The 24,800-nt window shown below is 38.7% G+C and overlaps 1 protein-coding gene across 1 annotated transcript in view; it reads left to right on the top strand.

Moving 5' to 3' along the window:
• Positions 1–2,328: 2,328 nt before the first annotated feature.
• Positions 2,329–24,800, top strand: part of RBMS3 (RNA binding motif single stranded interacting protein 3) — a 759,514-nt gene continuing 737,042 nt past the window's right edge. Inside the window, exon 1 of the mRNA XM_074195636.1 lies at positions 2,329–2,650. Within this exon, the coding sequence (XP_074051737.1) occupies positions 2,576–2,650 (75 nt within the window). The 5' untranslated portion in view covers positions 2,329–2,575. The remainder of the gene's footprint in view (positions 2,651–24,800) is intronic.

Here is a 24,800-nt window from a genome sequence, read left to right as displayed (position 1 = left end):
TTCTCTCATTCTCTCCCTCTGTCTTCTTTTTTCTTTTCTTTTCTCTTCTCTTCTCCTCTGCTCTCCTCCCTTTCTTCTGTCCCCCTTTCATTCTCTCCTTTTCTCTTTTCTTTCTCTCTTTCCCCTTTTCCTTTTCATTTTCTCATATTCTCTCTTTTCCCTCTCTCTCGTTCTCCTCCCTCTCTCCTTTCTCCTCTCTCTACCTAATCCAGGCATTCCTTTCAGGACTTCTCTTTTTCCTCCTCCTCCTCCTTTCCCTATTCTTTCTCCTTCTTTCTTTATCTTTCTCCTCCTTTCCTTATTCTCTCTCTTCCTCCTTTCCTTATTCTTTCTTTCCCTTCTTTCTTTTTCTTTCTTCTCCTCCTTTCCTTATTCTTTCTCCTCCTTTCCTTATTCTTTCCTCCTTTCCTTATTCTTTCTCCTCCTTTATTCTTTCTTCTCCTCTTTTCCTATTCTTTCTTCTTCTTTCCTCATTCTCTCTCTTCCTTTCCTTATTCTTTCTCCTCCTTCCTTATTCTTTCTTCTCCTCTTTTCCCTATTCTTTCTCCTCCTTTCCCTATTCTTTCTCCTCCTTTCCTTATTCTTTCTTCTCCTTTCCTTATTCTTTCCCCTCCTTTCCTTATTCTTTCTCCTCCTTTATTCTTTCTTCTCCTCCTTTCCTATTCTTTCTTCTTCTTTCCTCATTCTCTCTCTTCCTTTCCTTATTCTTTCTCCTACTTCCTTATTCTTTCTTCTCCTCTTTTCCCTATTCTTTCTCCTCCTTTCCTTATTCTCTTTCCTCCTTTCCTTATTCTTTCTTCTTCTTTCCTTATTCTCTCTCTTCCTTTCTTTATTCTTTCTCCTCCTTTCTTTCTTCTTTCTTCTCCTCCTTTCCCTATTCTTTCTCCTCCTTTCCTTATTCTCTTTCCTCCTTTCCTTATTCTTTCTCCTCTTTTCCCTATTCTTTCTCCTCTTTTCCCTATTCTTTCTCCTCCTTTCCCTATTCTTTCTCCTCCTTTCCTTGTCCTTTCTCCTCCTTTCCTTATTCTTTTTCTTCCTTTCCTTTCTCTTTCTCTTCCTTTTCTTAATGTCCCTCTTTCCCTGATTCTTCCCCCCTCCTTCTTTCCTTAGTCTTTCTCCTCCTTTCCCTATTCTTTCTCCTCCTTTCCTTGTCCTTTCTCCTCCTTTCCTTATTCTTTTTCTTCCTTTCCTTTCTCTTTCTCTTCCTTTTCTTAATGTCCCTCCTTCCCTGATTCTTCCCCCTCCTTCTTTCCTTAGTCTTTCTCCTCCTCCTTTCCAGTCTTCTCTATTTTTCTGCGCTGATCGGTTCTCCTCCTAACTTGCTACTTCTCACTCTCCCCTACCCCCCCCCAAGAAACAAAGGGGGGAAAAAAGAAAAGCACGAGAACAAAACAAAACAAAACAAAACAAAACCCAAGAGTCTGGCGGCTCCTGTTTCCCCAGCGTGGGCAAAAGGACCTCCAGTCCATGGGTCGTTGGCACTGAAGTTCCTGGTGCCAGCCCAGGCCGGCCTAGCCCAGTTCAGCCTCCTGGGCTCCATCGGGCCTCAGCTCGGCTCCAGAGCTGCCTGCCTGAAAACATGGCTTTGCTTTTCCAGCCAGCCAGCAGAGGGAAGCGGGACTTCACTTGCAGCAGGGACTGAGAGGCAGGCGGGTGGGCAGGCGGGCGGGCGGGCGGGCGGGCAGGCGGGCAGCCCTCTCCCCCCTGTCTCTCTTCTGTCTCCCATTCTCTCTCTCTCTCTCTCTCTCTCTCTCTCTCTCTCTCTCTCTCTCTCTCTCTCTCTCTCTCTCTCTCTCTCTCTCTCTCTCTCTCTCTCTCTCTCTCTCCCTCCGCCCCCCCTCTCCCTTTTTTTCTTGGAGGAAACACTGCAGCCTTCTGGCCTGCGTCTGCCTCTCCAGGGAGAGGCTCACTCTAGTTCCACCCACTGGCTGGAAGGAGGGGGTTTGAATGAAAGACAAGACAAACCTTAAAAACCATGTCACTCTGGGAGGGAGACAGCGGCAACTAAGCTGGAGGAAGCTTCTTTTCTTTTTTCTTTTTTTTTCCCCTTTTTTTCTTTTTTTTTTTCCTTTTTTCCTTTTTTTTTTTCTCCTCCTTTTGGTGGTGGAAGAGAGAAACAGAAAGAAAGAAAAGAGCCAGAGAGGGAGAGGGAAGCAGGTCTGCAGCTCGGAGTTCCCAGGCTTCCAGATTCCCGTGCCAGGACGCCCCCTGCCCGCCCCCCCGCCCTGCCCTCCACGCCGGGGAAATTGGCATCACTCGGGCCGGGCGGGCCGGCCAGGCGGGGCCGCGGAGCCCGGCGGCGGGGGGACGGGGCGGCCAGGGGTCCGAGGCACGGCCGGCCGGAGGGGGGGAGAGGGGGGATTTTTTTTCCCTTTCCTGCCCCCGACTTCTTCCTCTCCCTCTTTTGCAATTCTTGCCGTGTTGGAAGTAGCGAGCAGTGTAAAGACGAGGAAGTCTCGGAGTTTCATCAGTCATCAGCCCTGTCAGGATCATAGTGTTTTTGAGAAAGAGAGGCCCGGGGCACCCCACCCCGCCAACCGAGTTCCCCTGCATCGGAGCTAAAGATTCCAGCTACATGGGCAAACGTTTGGAGCAACCACAAATGTACCCTCAGTACACTTACTGCTATCCTCATTATCTCCAAACCAAGGTATGGCACACGCTGCCTTCTGGGGCTGGCCAGCGGGGGCAATGTGATCGCATTATTCCCTGCTTTCTCTCTCTGCGGGCCCCCCTCCCCAGCACTCACTCCCCTTCCAGCCCGGAGAGGGGGGCCCGGGGGTGGGGGGCGCGGAGGACCGAGGCGGTGGGCAGCCTCTCGTTCCGGAGGGGATGGCAGTTTCGGTTTGGTCCCTTTGTTGTTTCGCAGGGCTTAAGTTGGTGTAAGAGGCATCCTGGTCCATGCCAGGTAGACGGGGGCGCTTGGTGGGGGGGAGTCCCCCTGCCCCCCAGACCCCCGATCATCCGCGGGGAGCGGTTGAGTGTCCGTTCCAGCCTTGTTGTGGCCGGATCGAGGAGTTTGGTTGCTGTGAAATCGTGTTTCCAACAGGCTAGGATGTGGTGGGTTGATGGGGGGGTGGGGGGAGGGGGTGGAAAGAATCTCAAACTTTGAGTCGCCCAAGTTTGGAATGAGGCGAGGATGTGGGAAGGGCTGGGGAGAACATCGGCCAAATCACTGGGAAGTTGGCTCTGCTGGGAAAATATGTGCCGAACGGTTCAGTCAGTGTTGAGGTCCGATCTGGTCACTCCACACGATATTTAGGAGAGTCTGAAAATAGATTCTCCCTACTTTTAGAAGCTCGGTCCCTTCCTCAGTAAGCACGATTTTGGAAAAGAGGCCTGCGAGTCTGGTAAAGAAATGGAGCAGGGGGGATGCTAATTGGCCAGGAAAGGGTTAAAGACTTTAGTTTAGGACTGTCTCTACTCAGATGATCCAGAGTGTACTCTGCTTAACCGCACAAAGGCTAGCCTATGTAAGCATGGGGAGGGCAGGGCCAAATGTGAACTTTGGAGCCAATGGAGATATCCAGACACAATTAGAATTCTCAGGTGTGACATCACACCTCGGAATTGCCAAATCAATTAGATACGGTGCGGGGTTTTTTTTCTGATCCAAAACAACCAACTCTTTTTTTTTTGGGGGGGGGGGTACACTGGGGAAATGAGGATTTCCCTTTGGAAAAAAATAATACCACCCCACTTTGGAACAGTTTCAGTTTTTAGAGCTCAGATGACATTTCCTTCATAATTCCATTATCTTCCTGTTCCATTTGTAGTCTCTCTCTCCCCAGTCTTTAAAATAAATAAATATGCAAAGGGTGAGTGCAGCTTTTCTGAGTGATCCCTGTGGTCCCCAGAACCCCTTGATAAGATGAGAGTCGTGCCCTTCATGATGTAGTTACCTTTCATTTATTCTCTATCTGATTGAACCATGGCTAAGTGGACAGCCAGACGGTGCAGAATGTTAGTGCTGTGAGAAACATTATTGTTATCTTATTATCTAATGTTGGGGGCTATTTGTTCCAATTGCTTGATGGTTCTCCCTGCCCCTCCAAGGTCGACTTGGGTTGTATTTTACCTTTGTGAAAGCTTAGCCCTTGCTGCCCTGCTACCGATGATGCAGCAACCGCCACTTGCTTTCTCCTGTTCTCTTGCCTTTAGCTGAAACTGCTTGGGGGATTGGAAATGTCGATTATTGCCTTGCCTCAAAACCCCAGAAAGGCAAGGACATGCAAAAAAATGGGGGGGGGGGGAATAGCCCATCCCCCCTCCACTCTTTTTTTTCTTTCTTTCTTTTTTAAATAAAGCTTTCAACTCTTAAGTGAAAAAAATATTCTACATTCCATCCCTTTTACTCATGTAGATCCATTTTGCCAAATGGTTCAGATATCATGCCATCTTTCTAGCTTTCCCTTTCTACTCCAGAAAAATATTCAGAGATGAAACTTCGGCTGGAGATGAATGAAATTGCCATCAGTGTTTTTAAACCTGTTACTATTGGACAAAAAGGAGGACCACACTTAGTTTACTAAAGATGGGTGCAAGATAATCTTTGCTAGTGAAATGTGAATGCATGAAGAGGGGGAAGAGACAGACACATACTCGGAGAGATTTTTTTACCCTGTTCATAGTGGGGTCCTAAAGAGTTGAGAGTTGTGCAGACAGGCAGCATCTGGATCTTGTTACTTTTAAGCTAGCCCAAGCCATCAGTTTCTGGGACATTGTAAAGGAAGTTAAATCCATTATACAACCAAGCTGATACTTGAATAATCAAATAACAGGGTGCTGCTATGATGTCTTATCAATTTCTTCCCCATTTCTATTAATTCATGTTGCTGACACTCTATAGAATTGCTAGGGGTTCAAAGGAGTTTCCAACTTTTTAAAAGAAAAATTCCATTCTTGGAATCTCAATGTGAAAAGATGTTATTGCTTGGATACAGAGGGAGGAAGGTGAAGGGTCATAATATAAAGTCATCTAGCGAAAGGCTTTCTGGAATGTTGAGTTATAGAGTGTGGAATCCAGAATGCCATCCCCTTGGAATAGGAGAATAATTGGGGTGGCTCTCTAATTTTCTCCCAATTCTCTCCCTCTCTTTCCCCCCCTCCTTTCTTTTTTTTTACATCTTTAAAGAAGTTTGGTGAAGGTTGGTGTGAGATTCACCAGACTTACTGTATTGCTCCAAATCTTATCAAATCAATATAACTTAATATAAAAAGATTACTTTTGAAAATGTTAATGGATGCAGAATTGGCAGGAAGGGGAGGTATCTATGTGTACATTTGTTTGTGGCATCATATATGAAGTTGTTTTCAGAAAAAAAAATATCCTTGGGCTTTTTAGAGTTCTTTAATGTTTCTGAGCAAATACTAGAAATGTAAAGCAGTCTTAAAATTGTGTGTCATTATGTTCCCTCCAAAAACCTGAAAGTACAGTTAAACACATGCCTCTTTTTCTTATCATGGAAGAGGAAATGAGTGCAATTAAAGAATACAAATTCCTCCACCACTCTTGAGGGTAAATTAAATTTCAGGGAAACAGAAAGGTAATTGGGACCTTCTGTTGTGACACTTCCCCTCTCTTTTCTTTCTCCATTGTTCCCATTGGATGGTGATTTCTTTCTGATTCTCGTGACTTAGATAGCTTAAGAAATCAGAAGATGTATATGATTTGTTTTGAGCAGGCCACAAAGCCTGTGCAAGTGAGCAGGACCATTTGGAGGGAATTCTTCCTCTCTCTCTTCAAGCTGGGTCCTTGCTCCAGAAATCATCCAGGGTGGAGGCTCTACTCGTTTTCATTTTCTGCAAATTTATGGCACCTTTGGATGAATTTCAAACTGCTTGAAAAACATGCTATCGTCTCTGGGAGGGAGGTGCACATGTTAGAGGATAGGATATAAAACCAGATGGATTATGTAGCTAGGCATTGCTGAGAGATCCAGTTTTGCTGCACTCCTAATACCAAATGTTCACATCTCAAAGCTGTTTGGGATTGTACGTTCTCTCTCTTTTTCTGCCTGTCTCTCCCATATCTCTGTCTCTGTCTCTCACTCTTTCTCTGTCTGTCTTTCTCTTTTAAATTTTCTATTCTATTTTTTAAGACTTTGGCAACATGACTTTGACTAGAGAACTTTGAAAACTGAATAAGACACGTGATCTCTAAAGATTGGAAATGATTTGATCAAAACAAAAACAGCTTCAACCAAAACAAACCTACAGAAAACTATGGAGTTTTCTGGCAGAGTTCTGGTGTCATTTGTATTTTGTAAAGCCTCTGGCAGAGTATGAGGGTTGAAAAGTTAGTTTTGGGGGTCTAAAAATAGATGATAGACAGACATAAGATAGCTGTGTTTGTATATTATATACACACAAGCTCTCATTTATGCAGATGCATACAAATAATTCATACCCGTAACATCCTCAGTCTAGGGAATGTTCAGTATGGACAGGCTCCCTCCAAATGCATAACACTGTGTTCTCTGTAATTCTTACTTTTGGTCTGGGACTCTAAGCAGTTTAGTGACTGATTCAGTATCAAATAGATATTCTATCAGTGGCAAGGTCTGAACCCAATTCTTCCTTATTCCAAGGCTGGTGCCTGACCCAATGTATAATACTGGCTCTCTGATGCTATTAATAACTGTTAGGATATAGCCTTGTCACTTCTGTCATCCCTATCCATTCCAATGAACTTCTTTTTCTGCTGAAGGAATTTTATTGTTCAGACTCTTGGAGATCAAACCGACTAATTCAGATGAAGTTATGGAAATTGGGGAAACAGGAGACATTAAACCCTGCCCTCACCTGCCTCTCTCTCTCTAGAGTTTAAAGTAGGTCTTTTTCTTAGATTCATGGGCCAGGCAGTCCTCTTTGCTTAAGACAACAAGACCAAGAACAACAGTGTCAGCAATGACAACAACAACATTTTTTGGCAACAAAGAAAATCACCTAGACTGTCCCAAGAGCTTTCTTCTTTTGTCCTTTTTCTCCCCTCATCATTTCCCTTTTGCTTCACTCCCACCAAGGCTTTCCCTATTTTCTGGTCGCCTTGCTCAGGCTGTCTTCCTGCTCTAGGCCATCTGGTTCTCCAGAAGGTCCTGAAGAAAGGGTTTTAGATACTGAGATGTCTGACAGGGCTTCTCTGGCTGGTGGTATTCAGATTGTTTGGAGCCTGGTGTGAAGTAGGGGTCAGGTGTAAAGAGTAATTCATCAACCACACTCTGATTTCGGGCTGTATTTCCAACCATCTGCAGCCTGGCCTGGAGCCAGGGCTCTCACCGTCTAGTTGGAGCCCCATGTGATAGGACCAAGCTAAAAGTCAGCAGTCAGCGATGGAGGAGGAGGGGCAAGACAAGGGAAGCAAAAAGAAAAAAAAAAAAGAAAAGAAGGGATGTCCCCGTGGTTGGGATCATGTCTGACCGGAGATTTCATTGCCTTCAAAGCTACCTGATTTATTTTGTCTCCAAAAATACCATGAGGTCAACTTAACCCATCAACCCACCAGGCCATGTGTAAGCAGAGATGCATAGTTGGACACTTGCATGGAGGAAAGACATTGGAATTTCCATAGGATTTATTGACTCCTATTTGCCCTGGAATCTATAGCTGGGAACTTGCCAGTTGTTTAAAAAACAGACAAGGAAACCCTACATTATAGACGCCTTTGAAAGTCTAAAACACACAAGCCTGTTTGTCTGAAAGTCCTTCTGGCCATAGATTTTTAGGGATAAGTTCTATTTCTGTTGCTCTGAGGGGTAACACGATAGTATGAAACTATGATCCGTCTTCTTGGTGATTTCATTTCAGTATGTTTTCTTAATGTTAATCAGTTTAAGGAAGGGAAGAAAATAGTGGGGGGGAGGGCCTCTCTTCTTTTTTCTTTTCTTTCCCTCCAAACTTTTCTCCCTCATAGCTTGGAGCATATGCTTTAGCTGGCACATCTCTACTACAGCCTATCAGTGTTCTTTTCTTCTTACGAGACCGGATTTTGTTCCTGCATAAATAGAAGTAACAGTGTTTGAAATGGCCTGTTTGGTCACTCTCAATTCAGTTCAAACTATTGATTAAGCACATGTGTATTGTGCTGTAGACATGAGAACAGTTAAGAAGTCTTGAAAAGACATGGTAGCTCTTGACTATTGAGGATGGGTAGACAGAACAGTAGACTTCCAGGTCACTTAATCTTCTAAAACTCATTTCCTTACCTATAAAATAGGGATAATAATACTCATATCTATGGAATTAAAAATGCTCAAAAAGATCCATATGCATAGATTACATTAAGAAATGTAAAATGCTATGCAAAAAATAGTATATTATTATTATAAGGGGATATAGAAAACAAACACTTATGATAAAAATAATCTAATAAATATTTTAGAGAAAGTTATTAAGAAAATTATTTTATTTATATGGCTAGACATATTTGCATACGTGTGTATATATATATATATATGTATATTTGGGCTTTTTAAAGAATTTGTTAGGGAGAAAATGAGTAGAAGTGAAACTCAGATTTTCATAGGAGAACCAAAAAAAAGAAAATCATATATGTATTCATAGGTATAGACATATTTGGATACATACATACATATATATGTGGTCCTTTTTAAAGAATCCATTAGGATTTCCATAGGAGAATAAAAAAGGAGAATGATATTAAGAAAATTATGTGGATTCATATGTATAGATATATTTGCAAATGTACATATATTTATACATATATAATTGTTCTTTTTTTTAAAGAATTCATTAGAGAGAATATGAGTAGAAGTGAAACTCAGATTTCATAGGAAAAAAAATAACAGAGATAAGAACAAGTGGGTGGGAGGTAGGTTCATTCTAGGTCTTGCTGTAAGAGGCCTGGATAGCATTCACTTTGCACTGATATGATTTTACACAGGCCCTTCTGACGTTATCGGTCTTTCTGGCAGAGGCTATGGGCTATGTCCCAAACATGCCAATTCCAACGCTTCCAGTAAGTGAACCTAGTTTTTTTTTTTTCTTTAAATAAGCATCTAACCCATTTTTCCCCTTAAAAGAAAGCTTATTTAGTGGTAGAAATTTTATTCGCATAAAACGGTTGATGTTTCTCCAAAACTGGCTTCCAATACTACATTAAAATTTTGTTTTGTAACAGTCTCATGAGCCCCAGCTGTATGTGATTAAATCATGTAATATCAAAAGCATGTGCGAAGACATGCTTTTATGATATAGCGAGCTGTTCCATAACAAAGGGCTGCAGATGGGCAGTGAAGAGAGCTGAGGAGCCAAGGTTTCCTCATGTGCTATCACCCTACATACTACATGCTGGATGTCCCTGTCTTTAGGGGGTCTTTTTTTTTGTTTGCATGTTGCCTCCTTCCAATTGTTTTCCAAGCCTAAAAGTACTAAGAATTTTTTTTAACTTGATAACTCTCTATTTGAATGTGAATTTAAGAACCAGATATATTAAAATGAAAACAACACTAAATTACTTAAAAATTGTGATCCCTAATGATTGTCACTGAAATGCAGGCTGTCCTAAAAGTCTTAGTGCAGGTACAAGGTTTTAAAAGCTTAAACCTATAGACTTTGGGGACACCCTGTACAAAATACAAGATTTCAGTCTGAGTGAGATAAATAAGATGTAGACCAAAAGACAATGATTCCTTGGCCTTCTCCCACCACATAGTTTGTTAACATCTATTTGTAGTTATAATCCATTTGCCCTCCCCTTTCTTGGTGTTCTCTGTCTTTTTAAGAAAACCATCTACGTTTTTTCACACTTTTAAAACTCCCTGGACATTTGGTAATTTAAATTTCTGTCTAAGGGCATTTGTTTCAAAAAGAAAACAATGCCGTTGCTTCCAAAATGAACAAAAATAGTGGTGATGAGGACTAGCCAGTGAGGGGCAGTGAAAGAACTGACTTTTTAACCGGAAAACAGCAGACTGACTTTGTTTAAGGTGGTTTGAGTCTGTGGCATGAATCACAGTCAAAGTTAGCATGTTTGCTTTTCATCCACTTCAGATATTTTGATCAAAGCTGTTAATCTCCCCCTTACTGGTTATTTTAGCTATGTCATTGTGATTGTGTTAACTTATTTATATTCTGTAAATTAAATCTAATCTATAAATTTTAGCATCTATTAATGCAAACCTAAGCATATTTCAAGTGTACAATCATCATGCATATAATTATCATATCAACCTTCCTCTCCGGTTATTAACTGTGCTGCCCTCTTGAAATTATCGTTTCTCTTTACTTTGTATTTACTAATCAGTTTTCATGCTTTATCCCCAGACCTAATAGACTGTACATTTCTGGAAGTATTCTTTCATTTTTGTCTTTGTACTCGTAATACCTTGTGCCTTGCATACATTTTGTTTTCCTAGGACTGGATCTCTGCCTCTATTGGTTAACAGAGGTAGCTGGGAGGAACCTGCCTCCATCAGTGAAGATTGAGACCTCCTCTGCCATTTACACTCCAGAGAGGTTTGCCCATGGCCATATAGCCAGGGTATCATTGGAAGAATTTGAACTTGGACTTTTCTGACTTAGAGAATCTCTGTCCATAACTCTACTCCCCACTGCAGCTTGACTCTTCTGGGATGGTCTCTCCTCCCACTGAGTTCAATTCTGAAGTTCTAGGAGGAAAAAAATTCATTTCATGAGTTTTGGGGATGCCAGCAGCAAAGAGGTAAAAGTTAAGACTGAGATTTTTCTCTTCATTTGGAGATATTCTCTGATTCCAGAATTCTCTTGATAGAGATATTAATTTTTAGGAGTACACATTCCAGAGTTTTCTTCCCTCTCTCCTAATATTCTTTGACTTTGGGCTTTTTGAGTGGGCGAGAAACTCCATTTCAGAATAGTAGTGATTCTAAAAAGGTTTCTAAGTTTTGGTGACTCGGAAATTTTTGTTCCATTATTCTGATGTCTTGTGGACTGGGAGCCAAACTGTGCTTTGCCAACTGTCTGGCAAAGTGGCAAATCGAAATGTATTCATTTTGCTCCATGGTTCTATCCAAGATCACTAAACCAGCACATTCATCACTTAAAAGTGGGTGGAAAGGTGTTCCCAAAGGTAGAACACAATGCTCGACATTCTTTCAACATTTTCTTTGTGTGGTTTTACTTTGGTCATTTTCTAATTTCTTTGTTTTGATTGTCAAGAACTCAGATTCTCCAAGGGGCTTAGTATGGGATGGTATTTGGTCATGCTTCCTTTTGACAGGTGGTTTAAAATTGAATAATTGAATACCTACTTTGCTAAGGCAGCAGTCTTTAGTTACCCAGGCAAGGTAAACTGGACTAGTGATTTTTTGACCTGAATTTGGCTAATGAGTCTGACCTTTGATTCATGCTCATAGGAAGCTGAGAGGAAGATGGCCAATATTTAAATTGCTATTGATGGGCAGGGTGCCACTTTGACAAGGATTTTCCCAAGGAGCAAAGCTCTTAAGAAATTGAATTAGATCCCTAAGTGAAAGCCTGGATTAAGAAATCCTCCATGGGAAGGGAGAGTACTTAATAATGTATCCCCCTCTTCAAACCCTTCCTCTTTCCAATCACAGTGGAGTTAGATGCTCCTTTAATGAAGACCCTCAATTTTGCCTTTGAAACTGCAGCACCTATCAGAGTGCCTAAAATATAGTTAGGTGATTACTGAATGTATGAGTGAGGAAATGAACATATGAATGAAAAGTGAATCAGAGACTGTTTCAGGAGAAGTTTCCCCTTACTGGATATCTTTATGAAAAGGATCTCTGAACCCTTCTTGATATTTATATGTGTGAACTTTTCATACCCTTCTGACATTGGGATTCAGGGATTCTCATTCTCCAGGATGCAGTCACAAGAAAGAACTATTTTACTTTTTTTCTACTAGAGCCTCCCACATCATATTTTCCAATTAAAATCTCCAAAATAATACGTTGTCTATAAACTGGATTCATCAGCGTAAGTATAGTCATGACCTCCCTGTTTTGGTGAATGAATAGAAGAGAAACATACTCATATTCGCTAAGTAAAGAACTCTTTGAGGTCATACTTTCATCCTTTCCCTTATCTTTTCAGAAAGTAAGGTATTTTAAAAATAAAATAAATACCCCATTATGTAAAACATTGTGAGGAGGGCTGACCTTGCTTGACCTTTATAAGTGATTGACATAGTCCTCTGCTCTTTATTACCTTTGTTACCTTGGGCAAGTCATCTTCCTTTTGACTTTCAGTTTCCTCATTGCTGTAATGAAGGGATTCGTCTAGGTAGTCTAAAATCCGTTCTAACTTATGATGCTACAAAATGTTAGCGCTTCAATTGGGTTTGTTTTTTTGAACTTATCGTGGACATAGTTGCAGCACATTGGGTCAATAAGACACGAGAGTCTTATGGGAGAACATCAGCAAGAATTAGGCAGGATGACTAGGCCTGCAGAGATACTCCTCCAGTTAGTTAACTGGGTGGCCATCTTTCTAGGCCTCTGTTTCCTAGTATGTTAAATAAAAGCACTGGATTAATGTAAACTCCAGCACTAGGAAGAGTTTGTTAGTCTATTAGTCAGATAATTAGGAATCCAGACAGATGATCATGAATTCTTTGGCCATGGCTATTCAAGAAACAAAGAAAATACTAAATGGCCTTCACTTTTGCAAACCCTTCTTCAGTTTCTCCAGTGAGAGTGATATTGGTGGAAAAGATAGGAGATGATACTAAATCTCGCACCATTTTAAAACAATCTGTAGACATTTTCAGGGAAGACATGGAAAGGACTCATTCAGGATTCACAGACAGAGACGGATTGCACTCCACATAATTAGAAACAACACTAACCACAGACCATAGTTTTGTGTATTTCTTTTAGAATTTTGGAGGAAAGGAACATAAGAGTTTCATTTGTTAATGGTGAAGGAAAGGAGTATACAGATTCATGAAATCTGTGAGCATGTAAATAGGAAATCTAGGTTTCCCTTATGTTACTAAGGTTCTTTTTCATTTTAGTCTTCATCCGACATGGATTTTTTTTAGGGGTAGTGACAGGTAGTCTAGGATCTTCTAAGAAATTTTGGAAACCGGAGTTCAAATTCTACTTGTCATTTGCTAACTATGAGCATAGGTAATTTCCTAAGTTCAGTTCTCTCATCTAGAAAAGGGGATAAGGATAATTGTATAACTTGTCTTGTCTTGTGGGGCTATTGTGAGGTTAATGCTTTGTAAACTTAAAGAGTATAAAAATGTAAGCTGATTTTTTTTCAAATAGGAAACAGAGAATGTTGTTTTGTATAATAAACTAATTATGATTGGTCTTTCTGTTCCATTCCGAGATCTTTGTTTCCTATGCAATTAGGAAGCATGTTTAGGATACACTTAGGATCCAAATGTATGCCAGTAAGCATGAAAAATTCTAGGAATACAAAGAAAGGTCAAAGATAGTTCCTGTCCATTCCAGAACATTGTACACGTTAACAGCACCATTTTGTAATGATCACCTAGGATGGACTTGCTCATCTCAGCATTTCAACAAACAAAGACAATCCTGAAGGACTTGAGATGGGAAATACCATCCACATTCAGAGAATGAACTATGTAGTCTGAATACAGACAAAAGTTTACTGTTTTCATTTTTTAAATTTGTTTTTTGGTTTTCTTCTCATTCATAGTTATTTTTCTTTTTGTTCTGATTCTTCTTTCACTACATGAGTAATATGGAAATACATTTAACATAGTTATATGATAAGTTAAATGTGTAATCTATATTAAATTATTCTCTGTCAGAGGGAGGGGAGAGGAAAGGAAAGCAGAGAGAAAAATGTGAAACTCAAAAACTTATCAAAAATTGTTGTTGAAAATTTCCTTTGCAGCTAGTTGGGAAAATAAATAAATAAATACATTTAGGTAGATACAAAAAGATAGTCCCTTCCCTCAAAGAACATACAACCTAATGATAAAGGGAAATAACACAGAATCAACCATGTACAGACAAGATTTATATGGGACTAACTAGAGAATAAGATAAATTGGTGCAATGTAACAAAGTATGAATTGTTAGCAATTTAATTCAGCACTCAATAAATGCTACTATGTGCACTGGAGGATAGGAACTTCCCCTAAATTATCTGGTAATTCCTGTTTATAGAGGATGAATGAGAAATTCCAGTTCCTGACCCCTACTTTTTGCCCTGGTGGCTCCCATACCTGAAATGATCTCCCTACTCATCGCTACTTCTTTGGAACTCATCACTGCCTTTAAACTTGTACTTATATATCATTTCCTCCATGATGTCTTCTCTGATCCCCTAGCATTTCCCTGTCCCCCAAAGACTTCAGCTTTACTTTCCACATGCAGTTATACAAGGCTATACAAAGAATTCATGTTATATTCTAGCCCTCATCTCTGTTCCCAAAAGAAAATAAGCTACTTAGTGTTTGGAATTCTTTTCAATTTTTCTGTATGCCCAACAGCTAACATTTCATTGTAAATAGTAGGTGCTTTATCAATGTTTATTTAAATTTATGGTTGATCCAATGAATGAAACTGGTGTTGGTGGGGAGGGAATGAGTAGAGATTGGGACTAAACTTTTTTTTTTTTAAATATCAATGCTTTTCAGTGAAGAATGTTTTCTATCCATATAGGTTGATGCCTTCCCTTCAACACCTAAGCTCAGAGAGATTCCTGTCTGAGGTCAACTCTTTATTCACTTTGAAACACAGGCGTAATTCCTTTCCAAGGAAGAGTTTACCATCTATTAGGATTTTAAATTGCCGAAGGGTTCATATTAGATGGCATATCTATAGAAATTTGTATTCTTCATGAGACTATAGTTTGAGGGACTCCTTACTAGCAATCTAGTTGTGCTTTCATGTTTGACATAGTTTTCATAGTTACTCTGAGCCCCAATTCCTTCCTTGGAATATCATACTAGCACTCCTGTCAAACAGATAAGTCTTTAAGTCCTCTTGGACAGATGAGAAAACCAAATTGCATTTTCTCTGACTTGGCCAGGATTCCTAGTAAGCATGTGACAGTTCCAGGTTTAGAACCCTTCGCCCCTGAATTCCCAGTCTGTTGCTCAGTCTATTGAGTCATAGTGCATCTTTAGTAAGAAGAATGTTATATTTTTAATCTGAGGCAAACAGGAAATTCTGGCAAAAAAGAAAACTGAAATGTTGACTTTCCTACCCTTTCCAAAATGTTAACTCTTGTATTAAAACTTTCTTATTCCACCATCTTTATGATTCCTCCTCTGTCCCACCCTACTCAGCATGGAAAATTTTTATTGTGGTGAAATTGGTTTGTTTTGCTTTTAAAATCATTTCAGAATTCAATGCAGAGTTGAAGAAAGAAAGTGGGGAGAGCAATGAATATAGAAACAAGTGTGTACCTTTTACATTAAAAAGTTAAACATAATAACTATAAAAATATTGTCTGTATCATAGCTATTATGAATATAACAATCTAAGACTTCTTATGTTAAGGAAGGTGACTACTAATCTGATTTTTATAGATAAAGACCATAGTAAAAAAAAAAAGCAACTTATGTATGGGAGTCATAGGTTGGGCAGACAAGGATCAATTCTAATGGGATTCTTGTTAGTGAGAATACCTAGTATCACAGAATTTGCACTTTGGAAAACTCTCAGTGACTATATAAAAGTGTACATTAAAAGATCCCACTTGGATTCAATCACAGATCTGTTAGTATATGAGATTCCATGAGGAAACTGAGGCTTAGAGAATGTCTGATATAGGATTTGAATGCAGGTCTTCCCAGATCCAAAGCAAAATCTCTCTTTATAGTATGCCATGCATATGTTGGAACGCTTTGACATTTTAAAAAAGGTACTGCACTCATTCCTGGATTTAACCACCTAAGAGTAACACATAGAAAAGTATAGAAAATGTAATGAAACAGTCTTTTGATGAAACATCTAAAAAACAGTTCTATTGGACCAACCTGTAACAGATCGTTTGGGAGTTCCATGCCTGGAAGCTGTACCCTCAGAAGGAGTTCACTGAAGCCAAATGCATAGACTTGCTTTCTAAAAAGGAGCATAGGCAGAAAGTTAAGAGGGAAAGGAAGGTCTCAGACATGTATCTTTCAGGATCATCCCAATTGTACTGATGGACTTTGAGATCAAGTGATCTCTAGAGGAATTTTGATGGGCTAAGTGGACCAAAGCAGACTTGAATCTGTTTTGGTTTTTGTTGAATATTCAAAGTCAGGAAACTCTCAGTGGACTTTATAGTAAAATGTGGAAGTAATTCTTTCCACTCCTTCTCATATCCCAGAGCTCAGAATATCTTTCCAGAACTTGAGATGAATTGACAGTACATGATTTTATTGAGAACTGTGACTTTATTGTTTCTTTTGTTCTATATAATTACTTTACCTTAAATCTTAGGAATCCAAACATTTTTAAATTTTTTTTTTCTCATGGTACAGTGAATTAAGGAATAGTGCCTTTGCAACCTTGAGGAATGTGCTCCATTAGAATCATTGTAATTCCTTCTTTTCCCTGTCCACAGCATTGTTGCTATCAAGTGAGCAAAACAAGAGGGTGGAAGGGAAGGGAGAAGAGAGGGGAGAGGGAAAAGAAGAGAGGAGAGAAGGAAGAGGAAAGAAGAGTGGATAGGAGAGAGGGAGATATGAATAAAAATAGCAATATTCATACCAAAATGATTAACAAGTCTAGAGTTCTTTAAGGCTAACAAAGAACTTTACAAATATTTCCTTATTTGATAATATGAGAAGGAAGGGGGGGGGGACAAAACCAGAAATGGCTTTCTAGTTGGTCACCCAGAACCCAATTTCAATATTTTAACTTTGGTTGAAAGAATATCAATTTGTTAAATGATAATTAATTTGTTAATTGAATTGAATTGAAATTTTCTAGAGTATATTAAAAGGAATATTATTAATATAGCATTTTCCCAGAGTTGGAAAGAATATGATTAGGGAAAGAAAGTTATTTTTCAACACATATAGTTAGGTACCTTTTATTTGTTTTATTTGTTGTTGGTTGTTTTCAGTTTGTCTTTCTATGACTCCATAAACACACACACACACATACACACACACACACATACACGCACACACACACACACACACACACACAACACACACACACACACACGCAAACAGGGTGAAGTGACTTGCTAGGGTCACAGAGTAACAAGTGACTGAGGCCAGATTTGAACTCAGGATGATTTGGAGTAAGAAAAACTAAGATCTGCTTCTTCAGATTTCATCACCTTGGGCAAATCATTTTTTTATCTCTTGGACTCTTGTTTCCTTCTCCAGCAAAATGATGAGATTGAACTGGATGATGCCCTAGGGTGATTTTAAATGTAACTCCCTGGTCCTAGAGTGGATAGAGACAAATGGATGAATTGCCTCTGGTATTTAACTCTTGTTAGAATGACACAATTCAGTCAGGGACTTATTTAGCTAATAAATATTTTGTGGCATCACATAAAAAGTGAACCCTCATTAGAACTAATCTCCAGAGTATCTTAAGTGTCAGGGCACAAAACAGCCCTGTGATATTTTATTGTGGCTTCTTCCCAAGGTCATTGGTACAATGCATGGGTGTCACTCTTAGTTCCACTGATTGCATTACAGGGAAAGGTCCCCCTTTTCAAGGCACAGTTACTGAGACTATTTAGATGTGAGGTATGGGAGTGATGAAAAGTGACTTGTAATTTACATGTACTTTTTAAAAACTCAATCTACTTTTACACTCACATAAAACTTTCATGTAGCATCCCCACTGTGTTTCCAACAAGAAAGAACTATGATAAAAAAGATAGATCAGAAGCTTTGGTGGCCATGAGATTCAAATGATGCCTAATTGAAACTGTGGGGCAAATAAGTCTTAGCATCATTTATCTTTAGGTCCCCTAAATTGGTCTGAGAATAGAATGATGCTTGGGAATTAAGCATGAGTGAACAAGATAGTCACATTCACAGAATATAATAGGCATAAACAGTGTGGGGGGTGGTAACTTTGCTTCGAAAGATTAGGAAATGAATTAAATCAGAGAACTTAGTTCATTTTGGCTAGTCTTTTCTGTCATGAGGGTTGAATGTGGAAAATTGTACATTAGTTTCAGTGATCCCATGCCGATCCTATTTTTTAAATTTCAATGTTTTTGGGTGATGCTGTATGACTGTGAGTCACCAAAAAACAAACCTATGCTCCCTGAAGGATCAACATCTCACAAGATTCAAATGACAAAGGAAAAGGAATTTTGCTTAAGAGGGGGCTACCTCATGCTATCAATCAAGACTTGGATCCGTGCACTTGTTATTCAGAAAACAGGTTTGGCCAAGGAGGTGGACTGGTCATCAGAGATTCAAGGATGAAATGTGTAGCTCGAATGTTTCGCTGCTAGCAGAGTGATAACAAACCTAGAAGAATTCTAGTGCCTTCCTTCTATTGATTATCACTAATATATCCCTTATTTGTATAAATCTCCTTGCATGTTGACTCTACCACTAACTAACCCATAAGATTCTTGTAGAAAAGGACTGGTTTTACCCTTTTATACATCCCTGGGTGCTTAGCACAATGACACATAATCACATAGTAGAGATTTAAAAGATTGTTTTTGACTTCTTAACTGGAAAAAGATCTCTAGTGCTATTTTCTGTGACTGTTTCATTGGTCGACCAGAGTCACACAAGAGGACAAAGCTCCGATGAGTTATGACCACCCCCCCCCCCAGTTTCAGAGATGCGTCCATGCCAGTTGGGTCAGGTATATATCAAAGTATCAAGTATCCACTTTCTCGAATGCTCTTCTCCCTTTTCTTCTTAGGTAGTTAATTCTAGTTGCTTTGCTTTCACGCCATCCCATCTATATGCCTCTGTGATCTTGCCCTGAATTTCCTCCAGATCCCTTTTCATCTCATATCACATATACACCTTTTCTTATCCTCTGCCACTTTCCTTCTTGCCTTCCAGTATTGATTTTATTTCTTCGTTTTCTTTGCCTCTAGGTTTGGATTTATCCTGCATTCCTCATACTTCCAATGCCCTCAGTTTTTCCCTGAATCTTGACCTAGCTAACTGTCTTTTCACTCTTTCAGGACAGGCTTACTTGATCTTTGACTCCTTCCTTCCCCTCTGATATGAATTCTAGATTTTTCTTTTCCAATACATTGGGTATTTTTTTTCCACTTTCACTTTTATTCTTTTGGTTCAGCTTGTGATGCTTCACACAGTTGGCATTCTCATTTCAGGGGGTTTTAAAAGGAGGGTAGCTCAGTGGTATCTTGACCTCTGAGTTGCTTTCTTGTGGAATGAGTGAATTCTGGAGATCTCAATCAGTTTGACTTTTCCTAGGCTGTGAGTGCACATTGCCAAAGTGAGCAGGACAGGACAGAATAGAACAGAACAGAACAACAGGCCAGTTCACCCCAGAGCAGCAGGGACCCTCTGGATGGACAGGAATCCCATGAAGACCTTTTGTCCCCAACTAAATATGTCTTTCCAGGGGCCTGGACTTGAGGTTTTTTTGAACTCTTTCCTAGAAGTACTATTCACTGGTGTTTTATGATAGCCATCATCTGTTGAAATTGTTCACTATGACTTGAAAAGGGGGGGGAAATGAATCAGAGCTATGATAGATCTGTTGCTGAGGAAAAAAATTTCTTCCACTAAATGTGTTATAATCTGGGTTAAGTCCCGCTGTTTTCATTTCTTTCCTACACAACTCTCCTTTTCCTCTTTTTCTAGAATTATTTTATAAAGCTCAGAAAAAAAAGAATCCCCAAATAATTTTAATTATATCTCTCCCTCATATGCAAGAAAAAGAAAGAAAAACCAATTTCTCTTCTGGAAAAGATTTTAATTTTATTTTTTAATCAATACTATTAACCAGAGTTTTTCCTGGTTAGAGTGACTAGGACTTTTCCCTGGGGGGCCAACACTTAGAAGGTGTCAATAGGTCTTGCATGTTTTTTATAGCTGAACCTCAAACTTAGTCAGGAAGAACAATTCATTAAAATAGCAATTTTTTTAGATAGCCTACTTTTTAAACCAATCTGCTTCCATTTCCCTTTCCAATTGCTCCAGGGAAGAAAAGTATGAATTGTGGTTCAGCCACTCCTTAAAACTATATATTGTTTAAAAAGCTGGCTGGGTTAGGAGTTAGAACACCTGGGTTCAAATCCCACATGTTCTACTTATTACCTCTGTGAAAACTCTTAATCCTTTTGAGAGAATGAGGGTGGATCAACTGAATTTGTTAATGAGGACATAGGATGAGGTTTAGACACACAAACAATAGAACCCAGAATCATATGGTATTCAGAATAATTTATTTTATTTTCTGTATTATTTTTCTCAGTTGCCTTTTCCTTATATTGGTTGAAATAAAACTTGAGTAGGGAAAATTTACTGTTGATTTGTAGAATTCTTCTGAAATCCAGTGGCCCTTTCTGCTAGCACTATAGGTCTTCCTTAAGTCTAATCTGAAGATATTCTACTCCAATCTAAATCAGTCAACAAATATTTATTAATCATTTATTCTATAACAGATACTTGGCTTGGCTCTGGAGATATAAACATGATCAAAACATGACCCCTGGAGCTCACATTTTAATGGAGAAAATATGATGCAAATAGTTAAGAACATAGAAGTCAGAGAGAGCATAGATGGAAGATAACTTTAGAAATAAGACACTGGCAGTGGGGGCTGGGAGTGGGAAATTGGACAGAACTTAAGTATGAAATGAGATTTGAACAAGAAAGCCAGGGAAGCCAGGTGGAAGAGGGAAGTAAAGAGATCATTCTAAACTTGGGAGACAACTAGAATTTCTTATGTAACATGAATCTGTGAAAATATTGGTAGGGGATTGGTGTACTCTGATCTTAGGATCAAATATTTAGAGTTAGAAGAGATTTGTTGAAGTCTTGTTTTAAAGGGATTCAGTAAAATTATAGAATCATGGATTTTGAAATCAAGAATCCTCTCGTTTTATAGATAAGGAAATTGTAGCTTGGAAAAAAGATGGTTAAGTGACTTGTCTAAGGTCAAACGTAAATGGTAAGGAGGCAGACAAAGGTCCAGTTTTCTTTCCACTGTTCCACATTGTGTCCTTTAGTAAATACGCGGCATAATTTTTTTTAACCAAGGAAATTGTGAAGAGAGGAAAAGAGAACCGTCTACTTCTTACAAACAGTTCAGAGAATCTTGGTGTTTGCTTTTCCATAAACAAAGAGGATGTTTGAGAATGTGTTGATGTCTCCTTGACTGCTTTGGGTGTGGTATATTGCCTTTCCACCAGATGTTTCTGCAGACTCTCCATCTGGGATTCCAAGTTATTAACTTTTGCATCAGTTTGTCCACTTGGGATTTTGGGGCTTTCCACATCATTCTATCCTTCTGTTTTCATCTGGTATGGCTCTGGCAGGGTGGCTGGCAGTCTTTCATGGACCTGGTTCCTTTAGCCTGTAACTGAAAAAGAAATCATTTCTTAGTCTATTATACCTTTCTCTTTCTTCATCTAACTTTACAAAATGGCTTTCTCCAATCTGATATGCTTTCCCAGAAACGTAAGCAAACAAGAAATGCTAAACTAAAAATCTCCCCCTTTTGCCACCCATGGTTATCGTCATTATTATTAATGACTCCTAAAGACTTTATGAATCTGCAGAGGGTGGGTCATATCCAACTATTTGTTTTTCCATCCATTCTTTTCATTTGTCCCATTTTTCTTCAACTCTGAAATCAACATTGATCACCCTTCTTCAGTAAAACATGTTTCCTAATTCATAGCTATTGTTCAGGACCTTTGTCACCAATTTGACTGAAGAGATTTAGAAAATGGAAGGAAATGGGATTTTCATGGTCTGTGAAATGTGGAATTATAGTGACATGCAGCTCAGACAAGGTTTAATATAGCAACTGTACTCATTCTCTGGTTTTCCCATGAATGGCGTCATAGACTAGTGGAAAAAACAGAAGTGTAGGAGTTATAAGCATTGCATTCTAGCCCCATTTTGGTCACTAATAAGTACTGTGACCTTGAGCAAGTCAATTCATATTTTTCTTATTTATAAAATGTATGATTTTTAAACTTAATATTGATTTCTTTGAATCCATTCATGTCCCAAAAGTTTGCCAATTCTGTGCCAAATTAAAGATGTCATATAAAAAACTGGTTTGAGATCAGTCCAGAGGAGAGATATAATTTAGTGTGTTAACAAGGATTAAATAAAATATAGTACATCCATAGGACTATGTTAGTAGTTCATAGAGATTCAGTAAAATTATAGAATCATGAATTTTGAAATCAAAAAGAATCTTTCAATGTATTTAATATATTCAAAATTTCTTAAGGAAATTAAAGATTGGATAATTGAGGTGGAGAAATGGTACTTGGGGTTATGATTTGAGTTCTAATACTGTTTCAGATACTGTGTGACCTCAGTGACTCAGTTTCCCCATCTGAAAATGGAAATAATAATGCTTCTTAACTGATAAGGTTATTGTGAGAATCAAATAGATTAATATATGGAAGTGATTTAGAAATTCAGAAAACAAAAAAGCCAGCACTAATTCCAAACTGATATACATGGGACCATGAAGAAGAAATAGGATTGTTTTCAGTTTGTATATTTGGTTTTCTTGAAATATGTTTAATTTCAGAGGCCATGAGAGCAGTCAAAGAAAGAAATTCTATAAATTGAATTTTTCTTTATTTCTCTTGCTGTTGGGTTTTGTTGGTATAAATGCTGATGATTTATATGGGTTTAGTTTATATTCTGAAACATTGCTATAATTGTTAATTATTTCAACTAGATTCCCTAAGTATGCCATCATATCTGCAAAGAGTGATAGCTTTGCATCACTTGTACAAAAATATTCAAAGAAGCCCGGTTTGTGGTGGCAAAGAATTGGAAATCAAGTGAATGTCCAGCAATTTTGAAACAACTTAATAAACTGTGGTATATGTATGTGATGGAACACTTGTTCTGTTAGAAACTAGTAGGGATGGGAATTCAGGGAAGCCTGGAAGGATTTACATGAACTGATGCTGAGCCAGATGAACAGAACCAGAAGAACATTGTACACCATAACAGCAACATGGGGGTGATGATCAACCTTAATGGACTTGCTCATTCCATCAGTGCAACAATTAAGCACAATTTTGGGGTATCTGTGATGGAGAATACCATCCGTATCCAGAGTTTGAACAAAGACCAAAGACTATTATCTTTCGTTTATAAAAGCATGATCTTATTATGTAATCTGCTCTCTTATATTTTATTTTTCTTCCTTAAGGTTATGATTTCTCTCTCATCACATTCCACTTAGATCAATGTATACCATGGAAACAATGTAAAGACTAACAGATGGCCTTCTGTGGGGGGTGGGGGGGAGAAGCAAGATTAGGGGAAAAATTGTAAAAATCAAAACAAACAAACAAACAAACAAACAAATAAATAAATAGATAGATAGATAAGCAAATTTTTAAAAAAGAGTGATAGTTTAGGATCCTTAATGTTCATCCTAATTTCTTCATTTGTTTCCTTCTCTTATTGCTATTGCTAACATTTCTGGTACAATATTGAATGTTAGCGGTCATAATGGACAACCTTGTTTCACCCTTAATCTTATTGGAAATTCTTCTAACTTATTCCCATTATAGATAATGCTTGCTGATGGTTTTAGATAGATGTTATCATTTTAAGGAAAGTTCCATATATTCTTATTCAGAAATATTGCAGAGGGCAGGACATGTAGACCTGAATTACATATGTAGGGGTGGAGTAGGCTAGACTCCAATTTGGGAGTCATTATTAAAGATCAGATAACCTGAATTAAATCTTACCTTTGACAAAAAGTCACTAGGTGACCATAGGCAAGTTACTTGACCTAAACCTATTTCCATACTGAAAAATACATATAGTAATAAGTAGTGTACCTACCTCACAGGGATGTTTTAAGATTCAAATAAAATCTTGGGTCTGACCTTTTTGCTCCTTACGTGTTGGAGAAATGCCTGATTGGGGACTCACCATCTCTGCCACCATCAAGGTAGATCAATAACCCATTTGTAACTTCCCATCTGAAAGACTTGACTGCTCATTAAAAGATTAAATGACTTGTGCATAATCCCAGAGCTAGCACATATTAGAAAGAGAACTTGGATCCAAACCTTTATAACTCAAAGACTGGTCCTCTATTTTCATCTTCATTCTCTAATTTTTTAAACTTGTCAAACTTGAATATTTAAACCTATATGAGTAACAGCAATATGTTCCAAATGTCTTACTGTTTAATACTACACTGAAACTTTTGGAACATCCTATAGATATTGATCTACCCATCCATCCATCATTCATTTCTCATCTGTCTAAACATAATTGCTTGCCATCTACACACACACACACACACACACACACACACACACACACACACAGTAATTATTTCAAACAAAAGCGTTTTTTTTTTAATCTCCCCAAGGATGGTATGCCTAGCAAGTAAATGGAATACTAAGACCAAGCAATGTTAGCAAAGGCCTACAGCATTGGAGGCCTATTATTCTGGTCCTTTCCTGCCCTTGCTCTATTTTTTATTCCTTTTATTCCTTTATTTTGTTAATATATAAAAGGGGGAATGAGGGTACTGGTTACCTTACAGGAATGAGTATGAGAGTTAAAACTAAAACCACAAAACTTCTGCAAATTTAGAAGGAAAAAAAATAGTCTTTTTCAAACATCACTGGTTGACAAATTCCTCTGTAAATTCACCCTGTTCAAGATTCTACTTCTCTTGCCTTCTCTCATAATTCCAAGAATCCTA

Source organism: Macrotis lagotis, chromosome 7 (genome assembly GCF_037893015.1).
Source record: "Macrotis lagotis isolate mMagLag1 chromosome 7, bilby.v1.9.chrom.fasta, whole genome shotgun sequence".
Classification (NCBI taxonomy): Eukaryota; Metazoa; Chordata; class Mammalia; order Peramelemorphia; family Peramelidae; genus Macrotis; species Macrotis lagotis.
The sequence above is the reverse complement of the archived record's forward strand: the minus strand, read 5'-3'. Positions and strand labels throughout refer to the sequence as shown.